Below are 22765 nucleotides of genomic sequence, written 5' to 3'. Positions count from 1 at the left end.
GCGGAGACACGTGGTATCAGGTTGCCTCATTGCGGTTTGATCTACACAAAATGCGGGAATTTTTCCCCAGGAAAATGTGACGTAAGCACACTCTTTACCATGCAAAATCAGATGAAAAGTCTGCGTCTCTTCTCCCGCATTTTTCGAAGATCAAACCAAAATGGGACACTTTGACACTACGTGCGGAGATGCTGCCACAGTCTCCCCCGATAGAACAAATTACTGTATTACTTCTTAGTTTTAATGGCCTTTTTTTTTAATTCGAAAGACAATATGTAGGAGCTGATTTTTTTTACATTTCAAAATGTATTTTTAATTAAAATTACATATATCTCTTTCCGATACAATAAGCGCGACTGAGGATTCCGAATATCTGAAACGGGAGTAGCATATTTTTCCTAACGCTCACAGTAAAAGTTTCTGAAGTAAAACTTCCTTTATTTTTTGTACATAAAATGAGGAAGAAAGTTATTACAAACTTTCTAATTTTTCGGATATTTTTCTTCTCTCCACCACGATCAATTTTTTTTAAACGAATTTTTCCGAATTCTGCTGTTTACCGTATAGCCAATTCTTTTTTGAATTGATAAACGGCACAGAACAGATACTTGTAATTAAAGTGGTACAAGTACCAATGAAACCACAAGGCATCCGCTGTTTACCGTATAGCCAATTCTTTTTTGAATTGATAAACGGCACAGAACAGATACTTGCCATTAAATTGGTACAGTAAATTTATATTCCTGATAAGAAATGAATAAAATACCTGATTTTTACGAGGGCAACCTTCAGCTCGATGAAGAAAAATAAACAATAATCAAAAAATGAATAGATATTTTTAATCTAGCATTTATCTATGTAAGCCATCAATGTCACGCTGTAAAAAGTGAATCTTAACCAATTCTTTTTTGAATTGATAAAGTAGATAGTGGAGATAAAAAGAGTTGGCAACCAACAAGACATAAAAGGAAAATCAAACTGAATGGATCTATAAACCTATTTTAGTTTTAGGTTCCCCTCGCAATTCGGAAAATCAAAGCCTCGAAGAACTAAATTGATGAAAGTTTCACGATGAAACAGTTCTAAATGTCTAGTTTCTACAAACAGTGAGAAGGTCCAAGAGCAGGAGCAAGAAATCATAGAAATTATGAATATAGATCCCAGAGTACAAGGAGAGATGGAAAAGTTGAAAAATTGTCATAAGAGGAATTCATAAGCGCGAGAATAAAATCTCAGGTTACGGTAACTTTTGTAGGGGGCATTGTCTGTTCCTTCTTTTGAGTTTCGCGGCCGCCATTTCTATATGTGAACTGTATTGTGTGGAAGTGTAATTCAATTTACTCTACAAATCTCCAACTCAGTATCAAAAGAAAACAACTGAAATTTACAAGAACTACTAGAGAACAAACTACAATTGGGACCTATGTTTTTTTTTAATATTCATACATTTTTTCATATCTAGAATATACTAAATATAGAAATTAATTTTTAATTCGTAGTAAAATATCAGTAGTAAATGATATAATCCCTGCCGTGGTAGTAAGAATGTCTACTGTATAGCAAAATAGATACGAAGTAAAAGATCAAGTATTTAGTACAACAGTATTTGCCGACCATTTGTTGTTTAAGTTGTTATAAACTAATGTTACCTTCTGATTTCTGTTGAGCTCGGTTTCTAAGTTGCTTTGTTTTTACTGTTTCAAAATTTCATGATATATTAAAATCACTGTTTCATTAGAAATATGCGCAAAATTATCAAATTTCGAAATCTTGAAAAACAAACAAAAAAATGATCTAAAACTCTGTACTTAAAAAACAATCGGAATGAAGAGATATTAAATTAAGCCGGCATGCGGAGTGCTCCGTCAAATCGAATAGTTTCTCCGTTCAAATACTGATTTTCAATGATGTGCTGCACAAGAGCTCCGTACTCGTGTGGGTGTCCAAGTCTCGATGGATTTGGGATGAGTTGGGCCAGGAAGGATTTAACCTGAAAATTAAACTTGTTTAATGAATAGGAACGTCCTTTTCAGCCCTCACCTTTTCTGGAAGTGAAGAGAGAAGTGGAGTATCCATAAGTCCTGGAGCAATAGTGTTGAATCGGATACCATCGCCAGCAAAATCACGAGCCAATGGAAGAGTCATACCAACAATAGCGCCCTTAGAAGCAGAATAGGCAGACTGCAAAAATTTTTTAACTTATTTAAATTTGTTAAATTGGCATTGTATATTTTCAAAAATTTGGCCTGTTACATGTGTTATATGTGCCAAGGTTCACAGTTTTGTTCATTTGGTGCAGAAAATTAAGTTTATGAAATTTTAAATTCAGAACTGTACAGAAGAATCCAGGATTCACAATAAAATGCTTAGCATCTAGTTTCAAGTTTTTGCGAATTGATGATATGCTGATTTTGAAAAATGTTGGCAAAATTTTAGAATTTTAATTCGAATAAAAGTCATAAATTAGAAATTTTTCGCCAAAAAATACGGTACCCGGTCTCGCCACTTTTTTTTGTAAAACACAAACGGTATTTTAATTTCAAACTTTCTTTGCTGCAGAGCTTTCATCGATTTTTATAGTTTCACTCACAATTTGTTATTTTAGTTTTATTTTAGTTTTTACAGTAACAAATATATTTTTAACAAAAAAATGAAGACATGATAAAAATTCTTCAACGACAAAAGTTTGAATTCTTTAAAGGCGCATAGCCGTTTGTATTTAACAAAATTGTCGTGTCGAGACCGGGTACTGTAACTTTCATATAATACAAAAACCTCAAAATTTTGTGCCTCGAAATATTTATATTTACCTGTCCAGTTTGTCCATCAAAAGCTGCAACCGAAGCGGTATTAATTACAACTCCTCGTTGTCCATTGGCATCTTTCTCGTGTTCTCCCATTAAAGCAACTCCGTGTCGGATAACATTGAATGTTCCCAAAACATTAACCTAAATTGTTTTAAGTTATTTTGGTGGTTGAAATGACAGTAACTGACATCAATGGTCTGACGGATCTTCTCAAAATCAACGTGTTTCTTCTTTTGAACAGAGTAGAGCTTGAAAGCATACGCAATTCCGGCACAATTCACAAGAGCATCGAGGCGACCATATTCAGCTTGAACTTTGGCAAAAGCTGCTCTCACTTCTTCTTCGGATGTTACCTGAAATTTATGAAACGTTTGTTTTTTAATGAGAAAATACAATAATAAATTATGTTATTACGGGAGCACTAAATTCGGAGAATGCGTATAGAACCACATATTTGACGCGCAAAATATCTTGTAGCGAAAACTACAGTAGTTCTTTAAATGACTACTGTAGCTCTTGTATCAATTTCAGGGTTGGTTTTTTTCCAAATTAGTTAAAATCAATTTAATTATTTAATTTAAGAAAAAATGAAGGAAAATCTAATATCACTGTCACTATTCGAGAATAAATTCATTTCGAAAATCGATCCCGTAAATCGGCACAAGAGCTACAGTAGTCATTTAAACAATTACTGTAGTTTTCGCTACAAGATATTTTGCGCGTCAAATATGTTGCAAAATACGCATTCTCAGAATTTTGTGTTATCGTAATATTTGAAGCGTAAAACTTTGTAAAATACTAATGTATGTGCGCCTTTAAAAAGTACTGTAATTTTACAGTACTCTTAAAATTGAAAATGCTGTGGAATTTTTATCGACTTTTCGTAGTTTTTTATCATGATTTGTTGAATAAAATTGATGTGCTTTCAATTTTTAATTCTTAATTTAAAAAACGATGAGAATTTCATGAAAATTCAGTACTAACGAAATTTTGAAATAACAGTACTCTTTAAAGGCACACACTCGTTTCTATTTTACAAAAAAGGGCGTGTCGAGACAGAGATCGCAAAATTGGCGTCTGGGTAATATTTTACTTGAAGTTTCTCTTTACAAATGTAGCATGAAATCATTGTTACCGAAGCTGGTGTAAAGATTCCTCCGATCTCCTTCGCAACATCGGCTCCTTTTGACTGTGGAAGATCAAGAATAGCGACCTGTGCACCAGCCTTTGCCAAAACTTCGGCAGCACCCTTTCCCAGTCCAGACGCTCCGCCAGTGACGAGAGCAACGAGACCCTGAGAAGATAGAACGTAGGGTTTTCAGATAACACTTTCAATTTTGGAGCAAGTATTCAACCTTTTCAAGCTCTTAAACTCACCTTAGTGCTTCTGAGTGCCGACATTTGTTCCCGTTTACCTAAATCATAAGTGTGTTTGATTAAACATTCAAAATCTCGAACTAAGACGGAAAGTATTTAATAAAAGAAATCGCAACGAAATTCGAAAATAATTCTTGATAACAAAAGCATATTTCTCTCGAAATGTTTATAAAATTAAATTTTTCTTTAAAATAGTTGACGAATAGTATGGATTAAAAGTGGAATATGGGTTAAATACAATGCTTAATGCTTTTGTTTCAGGGATTTTTTCCTGCAAACGTGTAGCTTGCGACAGAAAAGAGAAGTAGAGATAAACAGTAAAAAAGCGATGAGAGATAACTGTGAAGCAGGAGAGATAAGAATGGGGGAACGAGGTGGGACATATTTATGGTGACAGCTCAAAAAATCAGAAATCATAGAACATGAAGAATACACAAACAGAGAATAAATGTTTATGGGGACATGAAAATATTTGGAGCAGACTAGTTTTGATCACTCGTCGTCTTCTTCTTCCTCATCCTCGTTCGAGAAGCGGCGAGTTGGACGAGACTTTCGACGGCTTGATGCTGGTTCCTGGAAATTAAATATTAGACTTAAAGACATTAAAAAAGTTCAAGTAACCTTCTTTTGTCCAATGATCTCCTCTTCTTCATCTTCTTCCATTGGGTCTTCACTATCTTCCGATTCCTTCTTCTTTTTCGGTGGTGGTGCACTTGCAGACGATGTTGATGGTTCATCATCTTTCTTAGCTTCCTCGGTCTTTACAGAAGACGAAGTTTCTTTTTTCTCGTCCTTTTTGGGGGTTACTTTAGTTGAAGCTTGTGCACGTTGAGCTAGCATAGCCGACTGCATATATTGAAGCATTAGGGCTTGATTTCCACCGGTCTGTGTCATCAATGCCTGTTGAAACTGCTGAGCCTGTGCGGGTGGAAGTGATTGCATATGTGTCATAAGCATTAACATTTGCTGAGCAGTTGCCTGTTGTGTCCGCTGAAGATCTGACACACTTGGAGTGCCACTGGTTGAGGGACGAGAAGATGAAGTTGATGGGGTTGAAGGTTCTTTCTTCTTGACTGGTTCTTCTACTGGCTTCGGTGGATTCATAAACTGAAAAAGTAATGTAAACTTCGAAATTTCAAAAATCAATCATACCTTATCGTATTGTTCCTTCCACAATTTTCCGATTGTTTCAGAGCTAACATAAATCTCACTGCCTTCTTCGTTGTATGTTTGAGCATTGTTCACAAGCAAATTCATATCATCATTCAATTCTTCCATAACCGTATAACGTCCTGTTTCGATCTTTTTGTTGATTCGATCGAAATCCATTGGTTTGGAAATCACTTGATAATAGTCCGGCAGTTCTTTACGAGTTGGAAGTGTCTGGAATACATCCGCGATGAGTTCTCCATCCTCATTTTTATATTCTAGAATAACATCAAGCATTTCATTGATTTTTTCTGCCAATTCTGGATCCGTCTTCTTCTTCTTGTGTTGTAGAACAACGTCATCCATAGAATCATCATTCTCGTCCAATCCAGCCATTTTACGTTTTCTTTGCTTTTTACGTTCAGCCACAGCTTGATTATTTTCATCCTCAACTTCCTCAACTTGTTTCATGAACTGTTCATCGGACAAAAGATCGGAAGAGTAGTCGACCTGAAAATGAATTAATATTGTAAATTCTCTTATATATTCCTTACCTCTCTTCTGCGTCTTCTCTGATTAGGAGTTTGATCAACAACTTCACGACCTTCCTCTCTGGCTCGTTCCATTTCCTCATAATCGAATGACAATTTGAGAATATCGTCTGGAATTTCATGTTCTTCTAGAAGACGGGGTTTACGGTGAAGTTGATTAGCTTCTTCACGACGACGATCAATATCCATCGATTGGAAGATATTAAATTCTTCCTCTGAGCGAGCAACCATCTGATTCACAGTTTCATCATCTGGAACTTCCTCTTCTTCTTCCTCTTCTCCGTCTGCTTGAATAATTTGTTCGAGCATTTGCTTTCTTTCAGCTCCAGTTGAACGTTGATCGAACTTTCCTGCTTGAATAACTTTCTCGTCGACATTCAACTTGTAGCGAGCAGCGGCAAGAATTTTCTCTTCAACAGAGTTAGCTGTGATGAGACGAAGAACTCGAACTTCTTTCTTTTGTCCGATACGATGTGCACGATCTTGAGCCTGCATATCCTGATGAGGATTCCAATCCGAATCAAAGATAATAACAGTATCAGCAGTTTGCAAATTGAGTCCAAGACCTCCAGCTCTTGTAGAAAGCATGAAAAGGAACAAATCACTGTTAGGAGCATTAAACTGTGTCAGCAGATCTCCACGCTCGTCTGGTTTAGTTGAACCGTCTAAACGGAGGTACGTGTATCTTCGGAAATTCAAAAAGTCTTCGAAAATGTTCATCATAGACGTCATCTGGAAGAACATCAGAATTCGATGACCTGTTGCCTTTAGTTTCGGTAGAATACGATCGAGAAGTTCCAACTTTCCAGCAACACGCATTAGATCGGTTCCATTGACTTCGTTGACCTTCCAGTATGCACGGCAGGAATCTTCAATATTAGGGAAAAGGAACGGGTGATTGCAAAGCTTGCGAAGATGCACGACAGTGTTCATCAACGAACGTGCTCCAGATGACATTTTAGCGTCGAGAAGCAATCCTTTCTGCATATGACGATAAATAACCTTTTGCAAAGCAGACTGGTCACACTTGATGACATACTCGGTCTTGTCAGGAAGCTGTGATTCTACTTCCTTTTTGAGACGTCTCAGCAAGAATGGACGAAGAACCTTGTGCAGTCTTCTGATGATGAGCATCGTCTCTTCTTGATTCAGTTCTACTTTCTCTCCTGTAGTCGCAAATGGAGCATTGAACCATTGTTCGAAAGTTCCACAAGATGAGAAGATCGATGGAAGTAAGAAGTTCAGCAGAGCCCATAGCTCAGGAAGTTTGTTCTGAAGTGGAGTACCAGTAAGAAGTAAACGATGCTGAGCATGGAAGAATCCGTTCAACATCAATGTCAATTTACAATTGTGATTCTTCAAACGATGTCCTTCGTCGATTATCATATACTTCCAACGGATTTTACCAAGCAGTGCTTTCTCTTTGATCACATATTCATATGTTGTCATCAAAACGTTGAACGCTCCTTTTCTGATTTGTCCTTCAACACGACGACGAGCATCTTTAGTTCCTTTATAGATGATAGTGGTTACAGATGGAGCCCATTTAGCAAATTCGTTCTGCCAATTGGACAACGTGGAGAGCGGTACGATGACAAGATATGGTCCATTGTTTTGTTTGACTTCCATCAAATACGTCACCAACGAGATTGTCTGAAAATTAAAAATTGATTAATATTTCCTCATTTCCCAAATTCCTACCTGAATAGTTTTTCCTAGACCCATTTCGTCGGCGAGGATACCGTTCAGATTGTTGTTGTATAAGGAGACCATCCATTCCAATCCCTTAATCTGATACGGTTTCAGCAGAAGATTCGGATCACCACCACCCATCGTTGTGTGTTGCTTGACAACCTTTTCTTTGATTTTGTGAGCAGTTGCATAGTAATCAGCCATTTGCTTTTTCGTTTTCTGATCATATTCATCCTCTTCGTTACGTGCCTTCTCGAGGATCATCTTAGCTTTTGTCTCTTCATCCATTCCAGCGTACTGATCATCCTTCTCTTCTTCTGGTTCCACTGGAGCCTCTTCCTCTTCCTCTTCTTCGTCATCACTAAGCTGATCACGTGGAACTATCTCATATTCTGGATGAGTTTCAAGCCAAAACTCAATTTCTTCAGTCTTTGGAGCTTGATCTCCAGTAAGCGCTTTTCCAGTGCTTCTCTCCCGAACGTGAACCCTGGCTTCCTCATCCATTTGATTTCCTTTTTCAATTTTCTTATCTTCCTTCTTCTTTTTCTTTTCGGTATTTTGATGTTGACGAACAAGTGAGCACAGAGAGTCGACGTACTCATCGGTTTGTTGAAGAAGATACACAAGACGTTGATCTTTCTTCTCATCAAGAAGAGCACGATATCCTTCTTCATCTTCTTGCATCAGTTTTTGCATACGAAGTTTTTCATTTCGAATCTCGTCCTTCTTGCGTTCACGTTCATTGTTTTGATGATATGTCATGACTGCCTTGCGAGACTTTGCCATTTTCAGAAGATTGTTTCTGAAAATAATTTAATTAGTAGGAGAACTTTCTAAATACAATCTCACCTATGATACTCCTTGAATTCCTTTCCATGCTGAATGATAGCTTGCATCAAATCAGTATGCTTCTGCCTTCTCTTTCTTTCTTGCTCCATCTTTTGTTGCTTCTCAAGCTTTTCGGTAACACGAGCTTCGCGTAAAGATTGCCGCTTTGTGCGTCGATACGCATATGGATTGAGTGCAGTTTCGAGAGTTGTGTCTCTTTTGAGACAAGCCATCACTTCACTGCGCACCTAAAAACAGCTTATTGGTTAAAATACTCTTCGAATCCAGAAATTACCTGAGTTTGGAGATTGACAAGACGTAAAGCACGCAATTCGATTTCTGCTTTCAATTTCATGTGATCTGGAATGTCGGCGGGTAAGTTATTGAGTAGCTTCATGCGTAGCCCGATTCTGTTTTGAATCATATTTTCTCTTTGCTTGAGCATGCCAACAGGATCAATTCCTGATGGAACAGAAATTGTTGTTGGACGATTACAGCGTATTTGATGGAGATTGAAAATCTGTAAAAAAGTAGACTGTATAGTTTCATTCGATCCATTTTACCTACCTTCATCAAATCATACGGCAACTTTTCTCCATTCTCTGCCTCTCCTGGATATTCATAAGGTTCAGGCAACAAAGTTGTAACTTTTGGTCGGAGCATGACAGCATCCGCAATCAAGTTGGCCGGTACTTGTTCATTTCGAGCCAAAAGACGATAGGCTGACACTTGAGCCCTCAGTTGATTGAGTTGTGCTGGGGTAATTTGTTGATTCCCGCCATTTTCCTGTCCTGGAACGGCGTCTGGGAGACCAGATTGGAGTTTTTGCTTCAAAAGAACTGCTTTGGCGTGTCGATGGTCATTCTGAAGACCTTGTTCCTCCATTGAAGTTATCGCATTTTCCAGTTTGGAAATTGTCAGCTCTTGGCCTTGAGCTCCATCACCAGCTTGCTGAGCAACAACTTCACCGGCTGGTTGCGGTGGTTGAGCAGTAAACTGCTCAAACGCCGGCCTTCCGCTCATTCTTCAAAATTCCAGCAATTTGATACACTATCTTCTTTCAAATTGATAGTCTGAAACAATTATTAATTCAGAATTTTAGATTCAATTGAACATTCAAGATAAACAAAAAGTATTGCGGTAATAGTATATAAGCGAATTTCAGAAGAAGCCTGCGTGAATAATAAAACCGAGGACAATATATAGACTTTCCATCCATCCTAGTGCAAAAAGAGTAGGACTGATGGAACCGAGAAATAGCGTGCAAGTGAAAGAGAGATGTAGTGTATTGCAGGACACAACTTTCGGCGCGCATTCAAAATTTCTAGCGCATATAAAACACGGAGAACTCTTCGGGGGCCCTTTGTGAGCTAGTGAGATAAGAAAAGCTAAGAAAAAACTAAAAGATTGACGATTTCTAAAGATTGTGAAAAAATCGATAAGTAGTGACGTGTACGAATCGACTTTTCATGAATCCTGAGAGGTTTTTTCGTTTTCCAACGACGTATAAGTGTATACTGATAACTAGTATCGCTTGATATCGTGAAATTCGTCTGAAAACCGAGAAAATCCATGAAAAATGGTCTAAATTGTGTGTTAGACTAAGCAGCTGGGGAAGAAGAAGGTTTGAATGTATGCAGTGGACGCGCCGAGCGTCGATTGGCCAGAGAGGCAAAGTGAGGAGAAACACTATTGGAAATGGAGAGACGCAGACACTCTGCATGTCTGCCTGCATTGGAAACGGGCCATTGCGGCGGAGAGGACAAATGAATGGGAAAAGAGACAAGAAAAGAAGGAATAGTGGAAAATACAAGAAGACTACGGTAGATATAGACCATATCAGAGCTTCATTATGACTATTTGAATAAAGTATTTGAAGGAAATTTAATATAGCAAAAATATTTCAGCGCAACAACATTTAATGCTAGTTTAAGAAAAAAATGAATACTATACATAAATTTTATATTCTATAAAAATCTTCTTCGACTGCGACGAAATGAATGGTGCAGTCATTCGCTTCAAAATTGCATTTAAGCTGTGGTTTTTCGGCAGGGATTGAGAAAAACCGAGTTATATTTAAGAAATGCATTTTAAAATATTTTTTGAAGAAAAATGTCAATTTAAGAATATAGAAAAGAAGATCGAACATTGAGACTCGTCGGCGCCGAGTATTAAAAATCTGACGAAAATTACAGTACTACTCCGATTCGCTGCGGGACCCGTGCTTTATTTTCACGTATGGTCCTTTCGATTATTGACTTTTTGTATCTTGCAGCTGGAGCCTTATTAGCTTGCGTCCAAGTTTTATCAAAGTTTTATTCCATTTTATCTGTATTTTTGTTCTACTAATTAGTTTAAAGCATGTATGAATATTCTTTCAACCCAAATATCGATCATGAGCCCGGATCTGTAAGCTTAATATTGCTGATTCAAATCTAATTTTGCAATTTTCAGGTAGAATCTCAACAATCCACTATTTATTCGGATTCTGATGATTCTGATGACAGTTTTCTTGACGATGAAGTAATACCACCGAAGGAACAAGCTATGAGAAAAATTGAATTCGCTCTTGCAGATATTAAAAGGCAAATGGATAACAAAGAGAAATCGTTGACTTTGAGAATGTAATAAGTTCCTGTTGAAAATGTTTGAGTAATTTTGTTTTTTTTTTCAGATCGACTAGTAAATCACATTTTTGCCTTCGTTATACAGCAAAGAGGAAAGGAAAATTGGATAGAGATTTGCACTGTCTTCACCAAGTTTATGATTTGCTCGAAAATGACAAAAGATCAACGAAAAGAGAATTGTATTATGAACATAAAGCAGTTTATGGAAACCAGAAATATTTAGACAGTTCAATAAAATCAATTTGTGAGCTTTTGAATGAAAGTCGGGCTAATTTAAACATTGTCAGTGTGACATTAATAAACAAGAAATAATTTCCAAATTTCAGCTCTCTTGTGGACGCGGGATAATTCGTGGAGCAATTACTTTTTTAGTTGAGAATGTTGGTGTAATTGATGCGAGAGTTCAAGAAGTTTTGATCACAGGTAAGGTAATAAAAAACATTTAAAAATGATCAACGCTGGTGTTTCAGATGCACTGTTATTTTCGAATATAATATCAGAAGCCGATTTCATACTTGTTGTTGAGAAAGACACAACTTTTCAAAAATTAATGGATGAAAATTTTCAAGCAATGTTTCCACGTGGGATTCTAGCAACTTCGAAAGGATATCCGGATATTGCAACTCGAAATGTTCTGAAAATGTTGAGTGAAAAAAGAAAATTTCCAATATACGGACTGTTTGACGCTGATCCGCATGGTGAATTTTTAATAAAGGATTTAAAAAATAACTATATTAAAAATAGTAATACTTAAATTCAATTAAGGTATTGAAATCTACTTGACTTACAAATATGGACCTACGAAAGAATTTGCCGAAGGCCGAGGAGCCTTTGTTCCAACGATTGAATGGATCGGGTAAGACGATTTTATATTTATTTTCATAATTTCAACAAATTTCCAGTCTTTTCCCAACTGATTTTCATCGTTTCACCATCGATCAATCACAATGTCTTCCATTGGTTCGAACTGATTTTGTGAAAATTGAGAAGATGATTCCTCGATCGATTCAACTCGGAGAAATAGTGGTGACACGAGAATTAGACTGGATGATTCAGAATAAATTTAAAATGGAACTTGAATCAATAAATATGTGCGGACAGGAGTATATGGCTCGATTCTTGATTGCTCCGAGAGTCATGTCGATAGAAAAAGAAATTCCGATTCAACCAGAGACGATTATAAACGAGTACCACGAAGATTCACAATGTTCGCTGTCGACAGATGATGATCGGGAAGCAAAAGACGATGACTATATAGATTCGGATGCTGAAGAAAAGTTCCAGAATATGATAGATAATGATAGTGATTGAAAATAATATGAAACAGATTTTATTTTAGTTTCAAATGCAATATATTGCAATTACAACCACAAAAGGGGAAAGGAACCGTAAAGTGTTCGAGAAGTACTGAGACTGAGAAGTGGGGGGAGAAACAACATTAAATAAATAGAAAACAACACAAGTTATCTTATCTTATCACAATATCATCGAGTGCATAAAGCTAATGGAATGGGGAGATGTTTTACATTGTTTAGAGCTCAGAGTGCTCCTCCTCAATCGTTGTTTCTTCAGCGGCTTCTGGCTCTGGTTCAGCCTCTTCAATATGCTGTTCGGTTTCAACTTGAGCATCTTGGGAAACATCGAGCGATTGGCGAAGGACAGCTTCGATTCTATCAGCAAAACCAACTTGATCTTGAAGTGAGAATCCAGAACGAAGAGTGGCAGTTTCGAAGAGAAGCTTGGCAGTAGAAGCAGCGGTGGTATCTTCTTCAGAAGCAGTGACTCTCTTGAGAAGCTCCTTGATAACTGGATGGCGTGGGTTAATCTCGAATGTCTTTTTCTGAGTAGCATAGAAGTCTTGAGTTGGATCCTTTGCCTTAGCATAAGCTTGCGACTTCATAATGCGCTCCATGTTTCCAGACCATCCGTAGGAAGAGGCAACAAGGGCAGATGGTGATTTGACAAGACGTTGAGAAACAACTGCTTTCTCGATCAGATCCTTGAGTGCAGTTTCCTTGAGCCAGTCAGTAAGTGGCTTGAACTCCTCTTCAAGACCCTTGTGGGCTTCCTTGGCCTTCTCTCCATCATCGATGGTAACTCCTTCCTGAAAAATAGCATGTTGATAGGTAAAACATCATAGCCACTAAAGAAAAAAGCCTTCAATACTCACCTTAGCCACATTTTGGAACTTCTTTGATTCATATTCTGGCATAGCTTGAATACAGTACTCATCAACAGCTTCGGTGAGGAACAAAACTTCGTATCCCTTAGCGATGAGTCTCTCTACGAATGGAGAAGTTTCAACTTCCTTTCTGGAAGTTCCAGCCATGTAGTAAATGGCGTCTTGCTTTTCTTTCATTCTTTCGACATAGGCGGCAAGAGTAGTTGTTTTGTCAGCATCATTAGAAGACTGGAAGCGGAGAAGTTTAGCAAGACGCATACGGTTGGATGGATCCTCCATAACTCCCAACTTGATATTGGTAGAGAACTCGCTCCAGAAGTCATCGAATTGGGCTCCGTCGAGTTTCTTGAGCATGTCGAGCACTTTACGGACAAGTTTCTTCTTGATAACCTTGAGAAGTTTGTGCTGTTGGAGGTTTTCACGGGAGACATTGAGTGGGAGATCATCTGAATCAACGATACCGCGAATGAAGGAAAGATACTTTGGAAGCATATCGGCAAAATCGTCAGTGATGAAGACACGACGAACGTACAATTTGATGTTTTCGATAACTTTTCCGTAGTTCTGAAATAACATTATTAGTTGAAAATAACTAAACGCAATTAAAACAAATGCTATATAACTTTCAATATTCTTACCTGGAACATGTCATTTGGAGACTTCTTTGGAACGTAGAGGATAGATCTGAAGGAAACTTCTCCTTCAGCACTGAAATGCACGTGACTCAGTGGCTCTTCCGAATCCTTGGTGATACTCTTGTAGAATTGCTTGTATTCGTCTTCTTCGACCTGATTTGGTTTGCGCATCCAAATAGGTTTAACGTTGTTGACCTTCTCCCAATCCCAGGTGGTCTTCTCAACCTTCTTGGTTTTCTTTTCTTCCTTCTCTTCTTCAACAGCTCCGTCTTCAGTGGTGGCTGGTTCCTCTTCAACTGCTTCTTCCACCATTTCAGTTTTGGATTGCCAGAGGAAAATGTCAAAGTTGATGAATTGGGAATACTTGTGCACCAAGTTCTTGAGGGTATCTGGCTCCAAGAAATCTGCTGCCTCCTCCTTGAGGTACAATGTAATCTGAGTTCCGCGCTTCAATGTGTTTCCACGTGGGTCTTTGCTGATGGTGAAGCTAGCTGAATCAGATTCCCAAATGTACTGATCATCATCGTTGTTCTTGGTGGTTACGACAACACGGTCGGCAACAAGGAAGGCAGCGTAGAATCCGACTCCGAATTGTCCAATAAGATCTTGTTGCTGGTCAGAAGAAGTGGCAGTGTCCATAAGTTTGGATAAGAATTCTGAAGTTCCAGAGCGTGCAATAGTTCCCAAATTGTTGATCAAATCTTGACGAGTCATACCAACTCCTGTGTCGGTAATGTGAAGAAGGCGGTTTTCACGATCAGCCTTGATTTTAACAGACATCTCTTCAGTCTCACGGAGTTGCTCTGGATCGGTGAGGGAAAGAAGACGAATTTTGTCGAGAGCATCGGAAGCATTAGAAATAAGCTCACGGAGGAAAATCTCCTTATTTCTGTAGAGAGAGTTGATAATAAGTTTCATCATTCGGTTTACTTCGGCTTGGAATTCGTGTTTCTCGGCTTTTGAGCGGAGCTCCTTGATCTGGGAGACAGATAGTCCATCGAGCTTGATCGAATCTTCCTCTCTGAAAATATTATTTATCAATTTCAATTTTTTTTGTTAACTAGTTATATTTTTAAATTGTTTTAAACTGTATTGTGTTTTAATTGTACAGTTTTGATCTTTAATTTTCCAAAATTTTATCAGAAACCCTAGAAAATAATGCGTTCACTTCTAATCCGTGTATGGCATCCCTAATACTACACCTTCCATTAGCAGAAGATTAAATCTTGTGATTCGTATCTCCGTCCTTGACAGGCTATTACGTGAATCTAGGAAAGCATACGTTAAATTATCTAGGTCGGAGATAACCCTTTTAGTCTCTCTTGACCCTTCAGCCGATTTTTCTTATTTGAGAAAAAGGAAACACAAACAAGATAAGATAACCTAGCAGTAGATCGAGTCTGTTTGCATTCCGACAAAGGGCAAGACTCAATCAAATAGTGCTCCGCGGGAGTACAAAATAGTGTGCAAAACGGATGAGAGTCACCAAGTGGACTGACGCGACCTGGTACCGTTCAAAAGTTTTGGCTGAGGCCGGGGGTAGACAAATATTGAGATAGTTCAGAGTAACCAGGAAAAGGAACAGACACGTAGTGACAGGTCAATTTATTTGGAAAGTGGAAGAAAATGTGATTTATCTTTTTGGAACACTTAATCCAGCTAAAACTGTAACTATTCAATATTAAGAGCGAAAAACGAATTCGAAAGATATTTCTGATATATTAGATCTAATTAAAAATTAACAAGGTTATTGATTCTGATTTCGACATATTCACGAAATTGTTCAAAAAATGTACGAAACACAATTCAAAATTCTCTAGACTTTTTCAAATTGCAATTTTTCATAATAATCAAATTATCAAAAATTACCTTGTTTCTTCTTTGGTTTCCTTTGGTGCGTCTTCGATTTCATCTTCGGCGTAGACATTTGGAATGAAGGCTGAAAAGTGATGATTGTTGGGAATAAAAACGTGAATTCAAAAACTGCGTGGCGTGTATGCACAGAATGAAAAAATAAAGCCTAATGTTTTTATTCTGTGAACACAGTTTTAATATTTTCAGCGTACATTTAAGCTTAAAAATTTTTTTTACAATTTCAAAACTACGGTTTTCTATTTAAAGCTCACTAAGCTCTGAAAATCAATAAAAAGACATACCTGAAACAGCCAGAAGGGCGACGAAGCCCACCAAAAGGAATCTCATCGCCGTCTCTTCCTAACGACCGAGAATAAATGGAATGAGGTGTCTTTCCAACGGTCAATTACTCCCCTTTTCTCTCCGCTTGTTTGCTTTCTTTCGCCGGGGCTCACCCCTTCTCGACGTGTCCCTAAAAGTCCCGCCCCAATTTGCAAGTGCCGCACAGTGTCTGCGTCTCTTGCAAACACGTTGTCCTTCACTGAAAACTGCAAACTGCGGCGCGTTACTAGTTGCAAACAGAGGCGGAATCAGCCAATCAACGACCGAGACGACAGCTCAGAACACGTGGAGTGAGTGTCCTGGAACATTGTTTTTGTTTGCCGGATCCAGCAATATGGAATATGTTAATTTAAAAGACGATTTTTCAGTCTTTCTATTATAACAGTCACTCAAGTAATGTTCGGATCATCTAAATTAATCCTTATAGAAATTAATCATCTCACTTGTCTTGAGAATTTGTGAAATTTGTGATCGTTACTCAGCAAACTTACTTGTTTATCCGTCTCATAAACCGGTTTCTCATCTCAATCAGGCAATATACCTCCATTTCTTAATCTCAGTTTTTCCAGTTGGGAATTCAAACCTTTCGCGACATGGCTGAAGCAGCGACCGAAATCCCGCCGACGGCTAGCAATGTCACAGTTTTTACATTCGAAGAACAGGTGAGATTTTTACTGAAATTTTGTAAAATAAATGAAGTGGACAAGTATAAAATTACAACGAAGTTTTTATTAAATGTGATAAATAGCCATGCGAACTTTTTTAAATCAATTTTTCATTCAGGCTACAAGCTCGTTGGCGCTTTACGGAATGTCTATCCTCTGCATCATCATTGGATCGATTCGTTCAGCTCAATACATAAGGACGAATATTGACAAGAAGCGACTTATTGAAGGTTCGATCACTATGAGAGAAGCCAGGAAATTCCCTATTTCTGCTTCTCTGGTTCTCTTCGGTCTCTACCTCTTCTTCAAGCCTGCCGCCGAACGCTTCCTTTGGGTTGCCAGAGTCTTCCAAATTCTGCGAGTTCCCGAAGAATATGTCCAGAAGATCAATAGCACTATTATCAGCTATACCGCTAATACTACGACTACTGGGCCTTCCGAGCCATTCTTGCTCCGCTTGGCGTCAAGGATACCTCAAGAACGCGTTCCAGAAGCAATTCAAAATGCGGCTACATACGCTTATACCAACTTACCAACAATTCAAAAAGCAGAATGTATGCAACTCTTGACTTTCCTCATCTGTTTCGAAGGAGTCAACGCTTTCGCGTCTCTGTTGAAGCCATTTGTTACCGCGTTTCTCAAAAAGATGCCACTGGTTCCATCCTTCTTAAGATTCAATGCTCCGTACTTATTCTCTCTCAAAAAGGGAAATAAGGAAATGGAAGAGGGTGATATCGAAGATGCGAAGAAAAAGGAAACGGAATATCTTTTCAAAATTGACTTTGATCGTTACGATATCATCGCTTTATTGATGTGCTCTCCAATTCTCATTTCTCACCTGCTGAAAAGACACTGGATCACCAATAATATTATCGGAGTGAGCTTCTCAATCTTGGGAATCGAACGTCTTCATTTGGCCAGTTTCAAGGTAAATTTAACAATTATTAAAAAATATAGCAATATTTTTGTAATAAGACAAAAAAGCTACAATTACGCTTACTGAATGGAAGAATAATTTCAATTGACCAGATAGTAATAATATATTTTTGAACTAACTTGAAATATTTGGACAAAGTAAATAGTTCTCAATTTTGGCCTAAAGCTGTTTAAAAGAAACTTTTAAATATCAAACCGTTATTTGCAAAAATAGGTTTTAAAAAAATTTCATTGAAAAGACTAATTAATATCATTATTAATTTTTTTTACAGGCTGGATCCCTTCTTCTCGTTGGTCTCTTTTTCTATGACATCTTCTGGGTTTTCGGAACAGACGTGATGACATCTGTCGCAAAAGGAATTGATGCTCCGATTTTGCTCCAATTCCCTCAAGATATCTATCGAAATGGAATAATGGAAGCCAGTAAGCACAGTATGCTTGGGCTTGGAGACATTGTTATCCCTGGAATCTTCATTGCTCTCCTTCGTCGGTTCGACTACAGAGTTGTTCAAACGACTGCCGAGTCGAAGGCTCCACAAGGATCCTTGAAAGGACGATACTACTTCGTGGTTACTGTCGTCGCTTACATGGCTGGACTTTTCATCACTATGGCTGTTATGCATCACTTCAAGGCTGCTCAACCAGCTCTTCTCTATTTGGTGCCGTGTTGTCTTTTCGTACCCCTCCTTCTTGCTGTGATCCGTGGAGAACTTTCGGCTTTATGGAACTACGATGAATCAAGACATGTGGATAACGAAGAAAATCGAAAGAAAGTAGACTCCGGCAAGAAAAATAACTAAATGATTTAAAATAGTCTAAAGTATGCTATTCCTGCTTGTTATTCTGTTTTCGAAGAATACTTGAATTGGAAAACCTAACTTATCGTACTTTTGACTATTTCTAGATATTCTAGTCATTTAATTCAACTCGATTCCATGTCCCACCACATCCTAGCATAATCATTCTGATTCCTGTCCTTTCCATTGTTATCTTCCGTTTTCCCGGGTCTTTTTAGCTTTTCCAACCCCCTTACTGTCCTGTTTGAACCAAAAAAGGTATTTTGTTTTCATATTTATTTACATGTATTTAGTAACTTATTCTATAAATGCATTGAATTTATTTATACGTTCATCTTTTTTTAAATATATACAGACCACAATAACGAAGTAGCTATCAAATGTCATTCAGAAAATCAAAATATCCTGTTACATTATTAGCTAACATATCAACATAATAAGGTGAAAGAGTTTTGGGGATGACACCCGCGAAAGAGCAATATTTTTGAAAAGTGAAAAGAAATTGGTCGAAATGTGAAAGTTTTAGAGTGATGTACTTGTTACTTTGGACTGTCGTTTTTTATTTTTGTGAACGAGAACGAATGCAGAACCAAACAGACTACACACGAAAGCTGCCCACTGTAGGAGGGAAGAAAAACCAAAAACATAATATGCCCAACCGTAATGAATCTGAAATTTCGAATTTTTGTAAATAACTTTAATTTTGCAAATATGAACAAACCTGAAACTGATATCCGGATACCAATTCATATTGATTGTCTTTCAATTCGTAATAGTAGGTATACGTCAAAAATCCAGATAGAGAACACATTGCTGAAATTATTTCAGTGATGAATCAACTTTTAAAATTGAAATCTACGTTATAACGCGCTCCACGGCCAATTGAAAACGCTCCGCCCACAAACCATGGGTCTCGTTAGGAATTAACGACCTAACGAGACCCATGGTTGCGGGGCGGAGCATTTCAATTGGCCGTGGAGCGCGTTTTAACGTCGATATCAAAAACGGTTTTAGTCTCCATAATAATTACAAAAACGAACCTGCTGCAATCAGAACGACACTATGAGCAAGTGCACCAAATGACGTGAAAATTGTGCAAATCGCGAAGCAAATTGCAAGAATACAACATCCAAGAGACGCAGAAATCAGAATAATTGATGCCAATTCGAAATCTAAACAAATTAAGAACGATTGGTGCATGGTTTTTTTTTGTAAAAATTGCAAGCTACCAAAACCAAGACTGTCTAAAACAAGGGTTTTTGGTTTTTTTTTAATTCTTTAGATAACTATATTTCAATTTCTTACCTCCAAAGCAGTCCCTGGATGGTTGAGTGTGAGAACCACCCTCTTGACAATGTGCAGAGTTGATGTAGTTACGGAGATGACAAGTCTTTGAGTTACTATCATCTGGAATAATTAATTTTAATTTGGGTTTTACATATCGTACGACAGCTAATTTACCAAATTTTCCAAAATATCTTTTAGAGTAATTTTTAGCGTTGGTTCATGTTTTGACAAACACAGTGTTCAGATGTGAATAATAAAAAAGGAAAAAAATAAAACTGTTAGTAAATTTTTTGGTCAACTTCCAAAATTTCCACTTTTCGATTGTAGATATAGAATACAAAATTAAATTTTAGCACTATATAACTAATTTTATGTACTTACCATCTCTTGATAATGGTTGAGATTTTGGCGTATAGCAAAATCTGAACAATCCGTAATCTTTAACACCTCCCAAATTATCTAAGTTGTATCGGAATGAAGCCGAAAACATGCATATTGCAAGAAGAATCATTGAGACTATGGCGAATGTCGATGAAAAGCCAATGCAACATATACGGCCGCGTGAAGCCATCTGAAAAATTAAATTACAGCAGGATATGTAAAATTAAAAAAAAAAAGCTTTTAAATAATATTGGAGAATTGGGGAAGCACGAGAGTAGTTATTCGATTAAAAATATCGTATATCAGAAAAAAATCTTGTTTCGAGCTGTTCCTTACATTCCATGTTCTAAAAAGCTGTTCTTCCAAAAAAGCGTGAGCAAACGAATAGACAGATATTTTTGAACTATGATTCATGATGGTGACTGATGGTCAGCTTATCATCACGAACCTGATGATCGGAAGAAAAGACAACATTTTACCAAATAGAATCTGCATATTTAAATATCTAGATAATTTTTTTGGGGGCTCTAAACTATTTGGGAGAGTGCAAGACAGTGAAAATAATTTATATTTTATACTATTTTTTCGAAGTCTCAATATTATAGCTCAATTTAATATAATTCCAAAGCAAAAATTAGATTTAATAAAACTGAAGTAAAAAGTCATCGGGGAAAATTCCACCAACTGCGATATGAAATATTAGTTTTGTAAAACAAAGTTCAATAAAATAATAATGTAGCCTAACGTATGAAACATTCCAAATTCAGAATTGGGTTTCTATACCTAAATTTCAAAAAGTATTTTTCAGATCAAGCTATTCAAAATGATTTCACTATGACAGAAATGTATGTTGCAAATTTGAAAAAAAGATTTTGGATATATTTTTTGAAGTACTTTGTTGCTACATAGATCTTCTAAAAAATTAAATTAAAAGAAAAATGTATTTACGCTATGATTTTATTAAACTGCTAAAATAGATTCCAAATTTGGTACTTTCCAAAGTGGTTCGATAAAATGAAACATCTAAATTTAAATACATATGAATCAAAATTTTAAATGCAAATAAACAACTTCAAATATAGAATCAAAAAGCAAGTTATTTGTTTGGAAAGCATTTTTCAATCATCAATCCAATAAGAAAGTGCCAATGAAATTATTTTGGAATCGCTTGAACTATTTTCAGACAAATTCACTGCTTACATCATTTTATAGGGTTATACCAAAATGCAAGGCATACATCATTTTGAATAACTTTCTTTAGAAATTTTCATTTCAAGATAAATTATAGTTCTAAAAATTTGATTTCACCCTACTGCTTTCCAACTATACAGTTACAAAGTCTGAAGGGTTAAGTGTAAAAAAACGAAACGGTAACTGTGAAGAATTCAATATTCTTCGTCTAAATATTGTTTGACAATGAATTCTGTTCACTTGATGATTCACATATTTTTGTTTTGGATTTATATATTCTCACTTGAAGAAGTATAGTACACTATCTGGCTGTTTGCCAACTGGGAGGGACAGGAAATTGCAACGATTTGATCATTTATTTGTTTCGATTCTGAATCATCTTCATCATATTTAGTTTGAGCATTTGAATATTCTGATGGGAAGTAATCATATTAATTTGTCACATTTAAATTGCAAGTAGATTTGGAAAGTATTTTTGCATAAGAATATTTTCGTGTAGAATTTCCAGAGTATTCATGTATGTGGTCATTATTTTAAACATTACTCATATTTATAAAGTAAACAAATATTGACAATTCCCAATGATTTGAAAATGAGGTAGATGTCAAAAAAGGAAGGCATTTCGGAATCAAATATCTCGATCCGACTGAAACTTGTTCTATTTAAGGACGTCAAAACTGTGTGCGCCTTTGAAGAGTACTGTACTTCTTCACTTTTTATTCCTTCCAAATCTAAATGAATGCTTGAACTTTCAAAATAAACATAAAACTCTTGAGAGAAAACGAATGGAAAAATTGGAAGAAATTAAGAATCATCAGGTAGCTGCTACAGTACTCTCTGAAGGCGCATACACGTTTGCTCGAATTTCATATGACAAAATTTTAGGTCCTGTCGAGACCGGTTACATGACTTTTACATAGAACAATTCAAATATGAAATGTGGAATTGCTATCTCATTTGGAAGAGCTTAAACACAATTTTCTAACTTTAATATGATTTGGAAATAAGAGCAAATGTAGAATATTTAATTTTGGAAAACTCTTACTTTAATCTTTTTGTGTATTCTCCGTTTCTTCAGATTGTCTTCTTGATGCCGCGTAACAATGTTTCTAGAATTAGATGCAATAACTCGTGGATCTCTCGATCCAATTGATCCCAACTCTATAGATTCAGAGGAATAGGAAATTGTAGAGACAGGCATTGCAGAAAAAAACAATGAGAACAGAATGCAAAAGCTCTCTGATGTTTTGTGTTGGTCATAAAAATGATAAAATAACAATAGAAATCAGCTTGGGAACCCGTGGGCGCTCCCCATTTTATTGTTTGGGAACTGAGAAAATGGCCGTAAATTGTTTTTGGAAGGTTATGGTATGACAGGGTTTCTGGCTCAAATGTAAAGTCTTAAATTTACTTGGAGTTTTCAAATGTGTCAATCTTTTGGTAAAAATATATTTTTTTTAAATC

The 22765-nt window shown here is 36.8% G+C and overlaps 6 protein-coding genes across 10 annotated transcripts; 2 read left to right on the top strand and 4 right to left on the bottom strand.

The window, feature by feature from the left end:
* Positions 1–1717: 1717 nt before the first annotated feature.
* Positions 1718–4222, bottom strand: ard-1 (the record flags this gene model as incomplete). 2 transcript variants are annotated; one of them, NM_069682.9, is made up of 6 exons in its annotated part: positions 1718–1990; positions 2041–2181; positions 2811–2948; positions 2996–3160; positions 3943–4101; positions 4185–4222. In NM_069682.9, 6 exons carry the CDS (start codon positions 4206–4208, stop codon positions 1841–1843), a joined length of 777 nt encoding a protein of 258 aa, NP_502083.1. The 2 variants fall into 2 exon arrangements, with proteins under 2 accessions (NP_502083.1, NP_001293993.1); NM_001307064.3 differs by lacking the exons at positions 2811–2948; positions 2996–3160; positions 3943–4101; positions 4185–4222 and having other exon boundaries at positions 1841–1990; positions 2041–2145.
* A 116-nt stretch (positions 4223–4338) lies between these two features.
* Positions 4339–9477, bottom strand: swsn-4 (SWI/SNF chromatin remodeling complex core catalytic subunit swsn-4). Its single transcript, NM_069681.8, has 8 exons — positions 8972–9477; positions 8700–8924; positions 8426–8652; positions 7586–8378; positions 5888–7537; positions 5337–5843; positions 4806–5291; positions 4339–4757 (listed from the first exon to the last, which is right to left on the bottom strand). Exons 1-8 carry the CDS (start codon positions 9425–9427, stop codon positions 4677–4679), a joined length of 4425 nt encoding a protein of 1474 aa, NP_502082.1. The 5' UTR covers positions 9428–9477; the 3' UTR covers positions 4339–4676.
* Positions 9478–10638: 1161 nt separating this feature from the next.
* On the top strand, positions 10639–12368 carry spo-11 (the record flags this gene model as incomplete). 2 transcript variants are annotated; one of them, NM_069680.5, is made up of 7 exons in its annotated part: positions 10639–10813; positions 10859–11028; positions 11079–11313; positions 11358–11454; positions 11502–11729; positions 11797–11887; positions 11934–12368. In NM_069680.5, the coding sequence occupies 7 exons, from the start codon at positions 10766–10768 to the stop codon at positions 12340–12342; spliced, it is 1278 nt and encodes a 425-aa protein (NP_502081.1). The 2 variants fall into 2 exon arrangements, with proteins under 2 accessions (NP_502081.1, NP_001294010.1); NM_001307081.3 differs by lacking the exon at positions 10639–10813 and having other exon boundaries at positions 10952–11028; positions 11934–12342.
* Positions 12346–16203, bottom strand: enpl-1 (Endoplasmin homolog; the record flags this gene model as incomplete). Of its 2 annotated transcripts, NM_001268607.4 has the most annotated exons (5): positions 12346–13135; positions 13202–13777; positions 13852–14869; positions 15718–15787; positions 16005–16203. In NM_001268607.4, 5 exons carry the CDS (start codon positions 16048–16050, stop codon positions 12563–12565), a joined length of 2283 nt encoding a protein of 760 aa, NP_001255536.1. The 2 variants fall into 2 exon arrangements, with proteins under 2 accessions (NP_001255536.1, NP_001255537.1); NM_001268608.3 differs by lacking the exons at positions 15718–15787; positions 16005–16203 and having other exon boundaries at positions 12563–13135; positions 13852–14769.
* A 410-nt stretch (positions 16204–16613) lies between these two features.
* On the top strand, positions 16614–18769 carry imp-2 (Intramembrane protease 2). The gene is made up of 3 exons (NM_069678.9): positions 16614–16706; positions 16828–17637; positions 17918–18769. The coding sequence occupies exons 1-3, from the start codon at positions 16638–16640 to the stop codon at positions 18443–18445; spliced, it is 1407 nt and encodes a 468-aa protein (NP_502079.1). The 5' UTR covers positions 16614–16637; the 3' UTR covers positions 18446–18769.
* Positions 18746–22560, bottom strand: clc-9 (CLaudin-like in Caenorhabditis; the record flags this gene model as incomplete). 2 transcript variants are annotated; one of them, NM_001136395.2, is made up of 6 exons in its annotated part: positions 18746–19111; positions 19164–19255; positions 19483–19614; positions 19748–19849; positions 20111–20300; positions 22347–22560. In NM_001136395.2, 6 exons carry the CDS (start codon positions 22500–22502, stop codon positions 18965–18967), a joined length of 819 nt encoding a protein of 272 aa, NP_001129867.1. In that variant the 3' UTR covers positions 18746–18964. The 2 variants fall into 2 exon arrangements, with proteins under 2 accessions (NP_001129867.1, NP_502078.3); NM_069677.4 differs by lacking the exon at positions 22347–22560 and having other exon boundaries at positions 18747–19111.
* Positions 22561–22765: the final 205 nt, after the last annotated feature.

The sequence above is a fragment of the Caenorhabditis elegans genome, chromosome IV (assembly GCF_000002985.6).
Source record: "Caenorhabditis elegans chromosome IV".
NCBI lineage: Eukaryota > Metazoa > Nematoda > Chromadorea > Rhabditida > Rhabditidae > Caenorhabditis > Caenorhabditis elegans.
The sequence above is the reverse complement of the archived record's forward strand: the minus strand, read 5'-3'. Positions and strand labels throughout refer to the sequence as shown.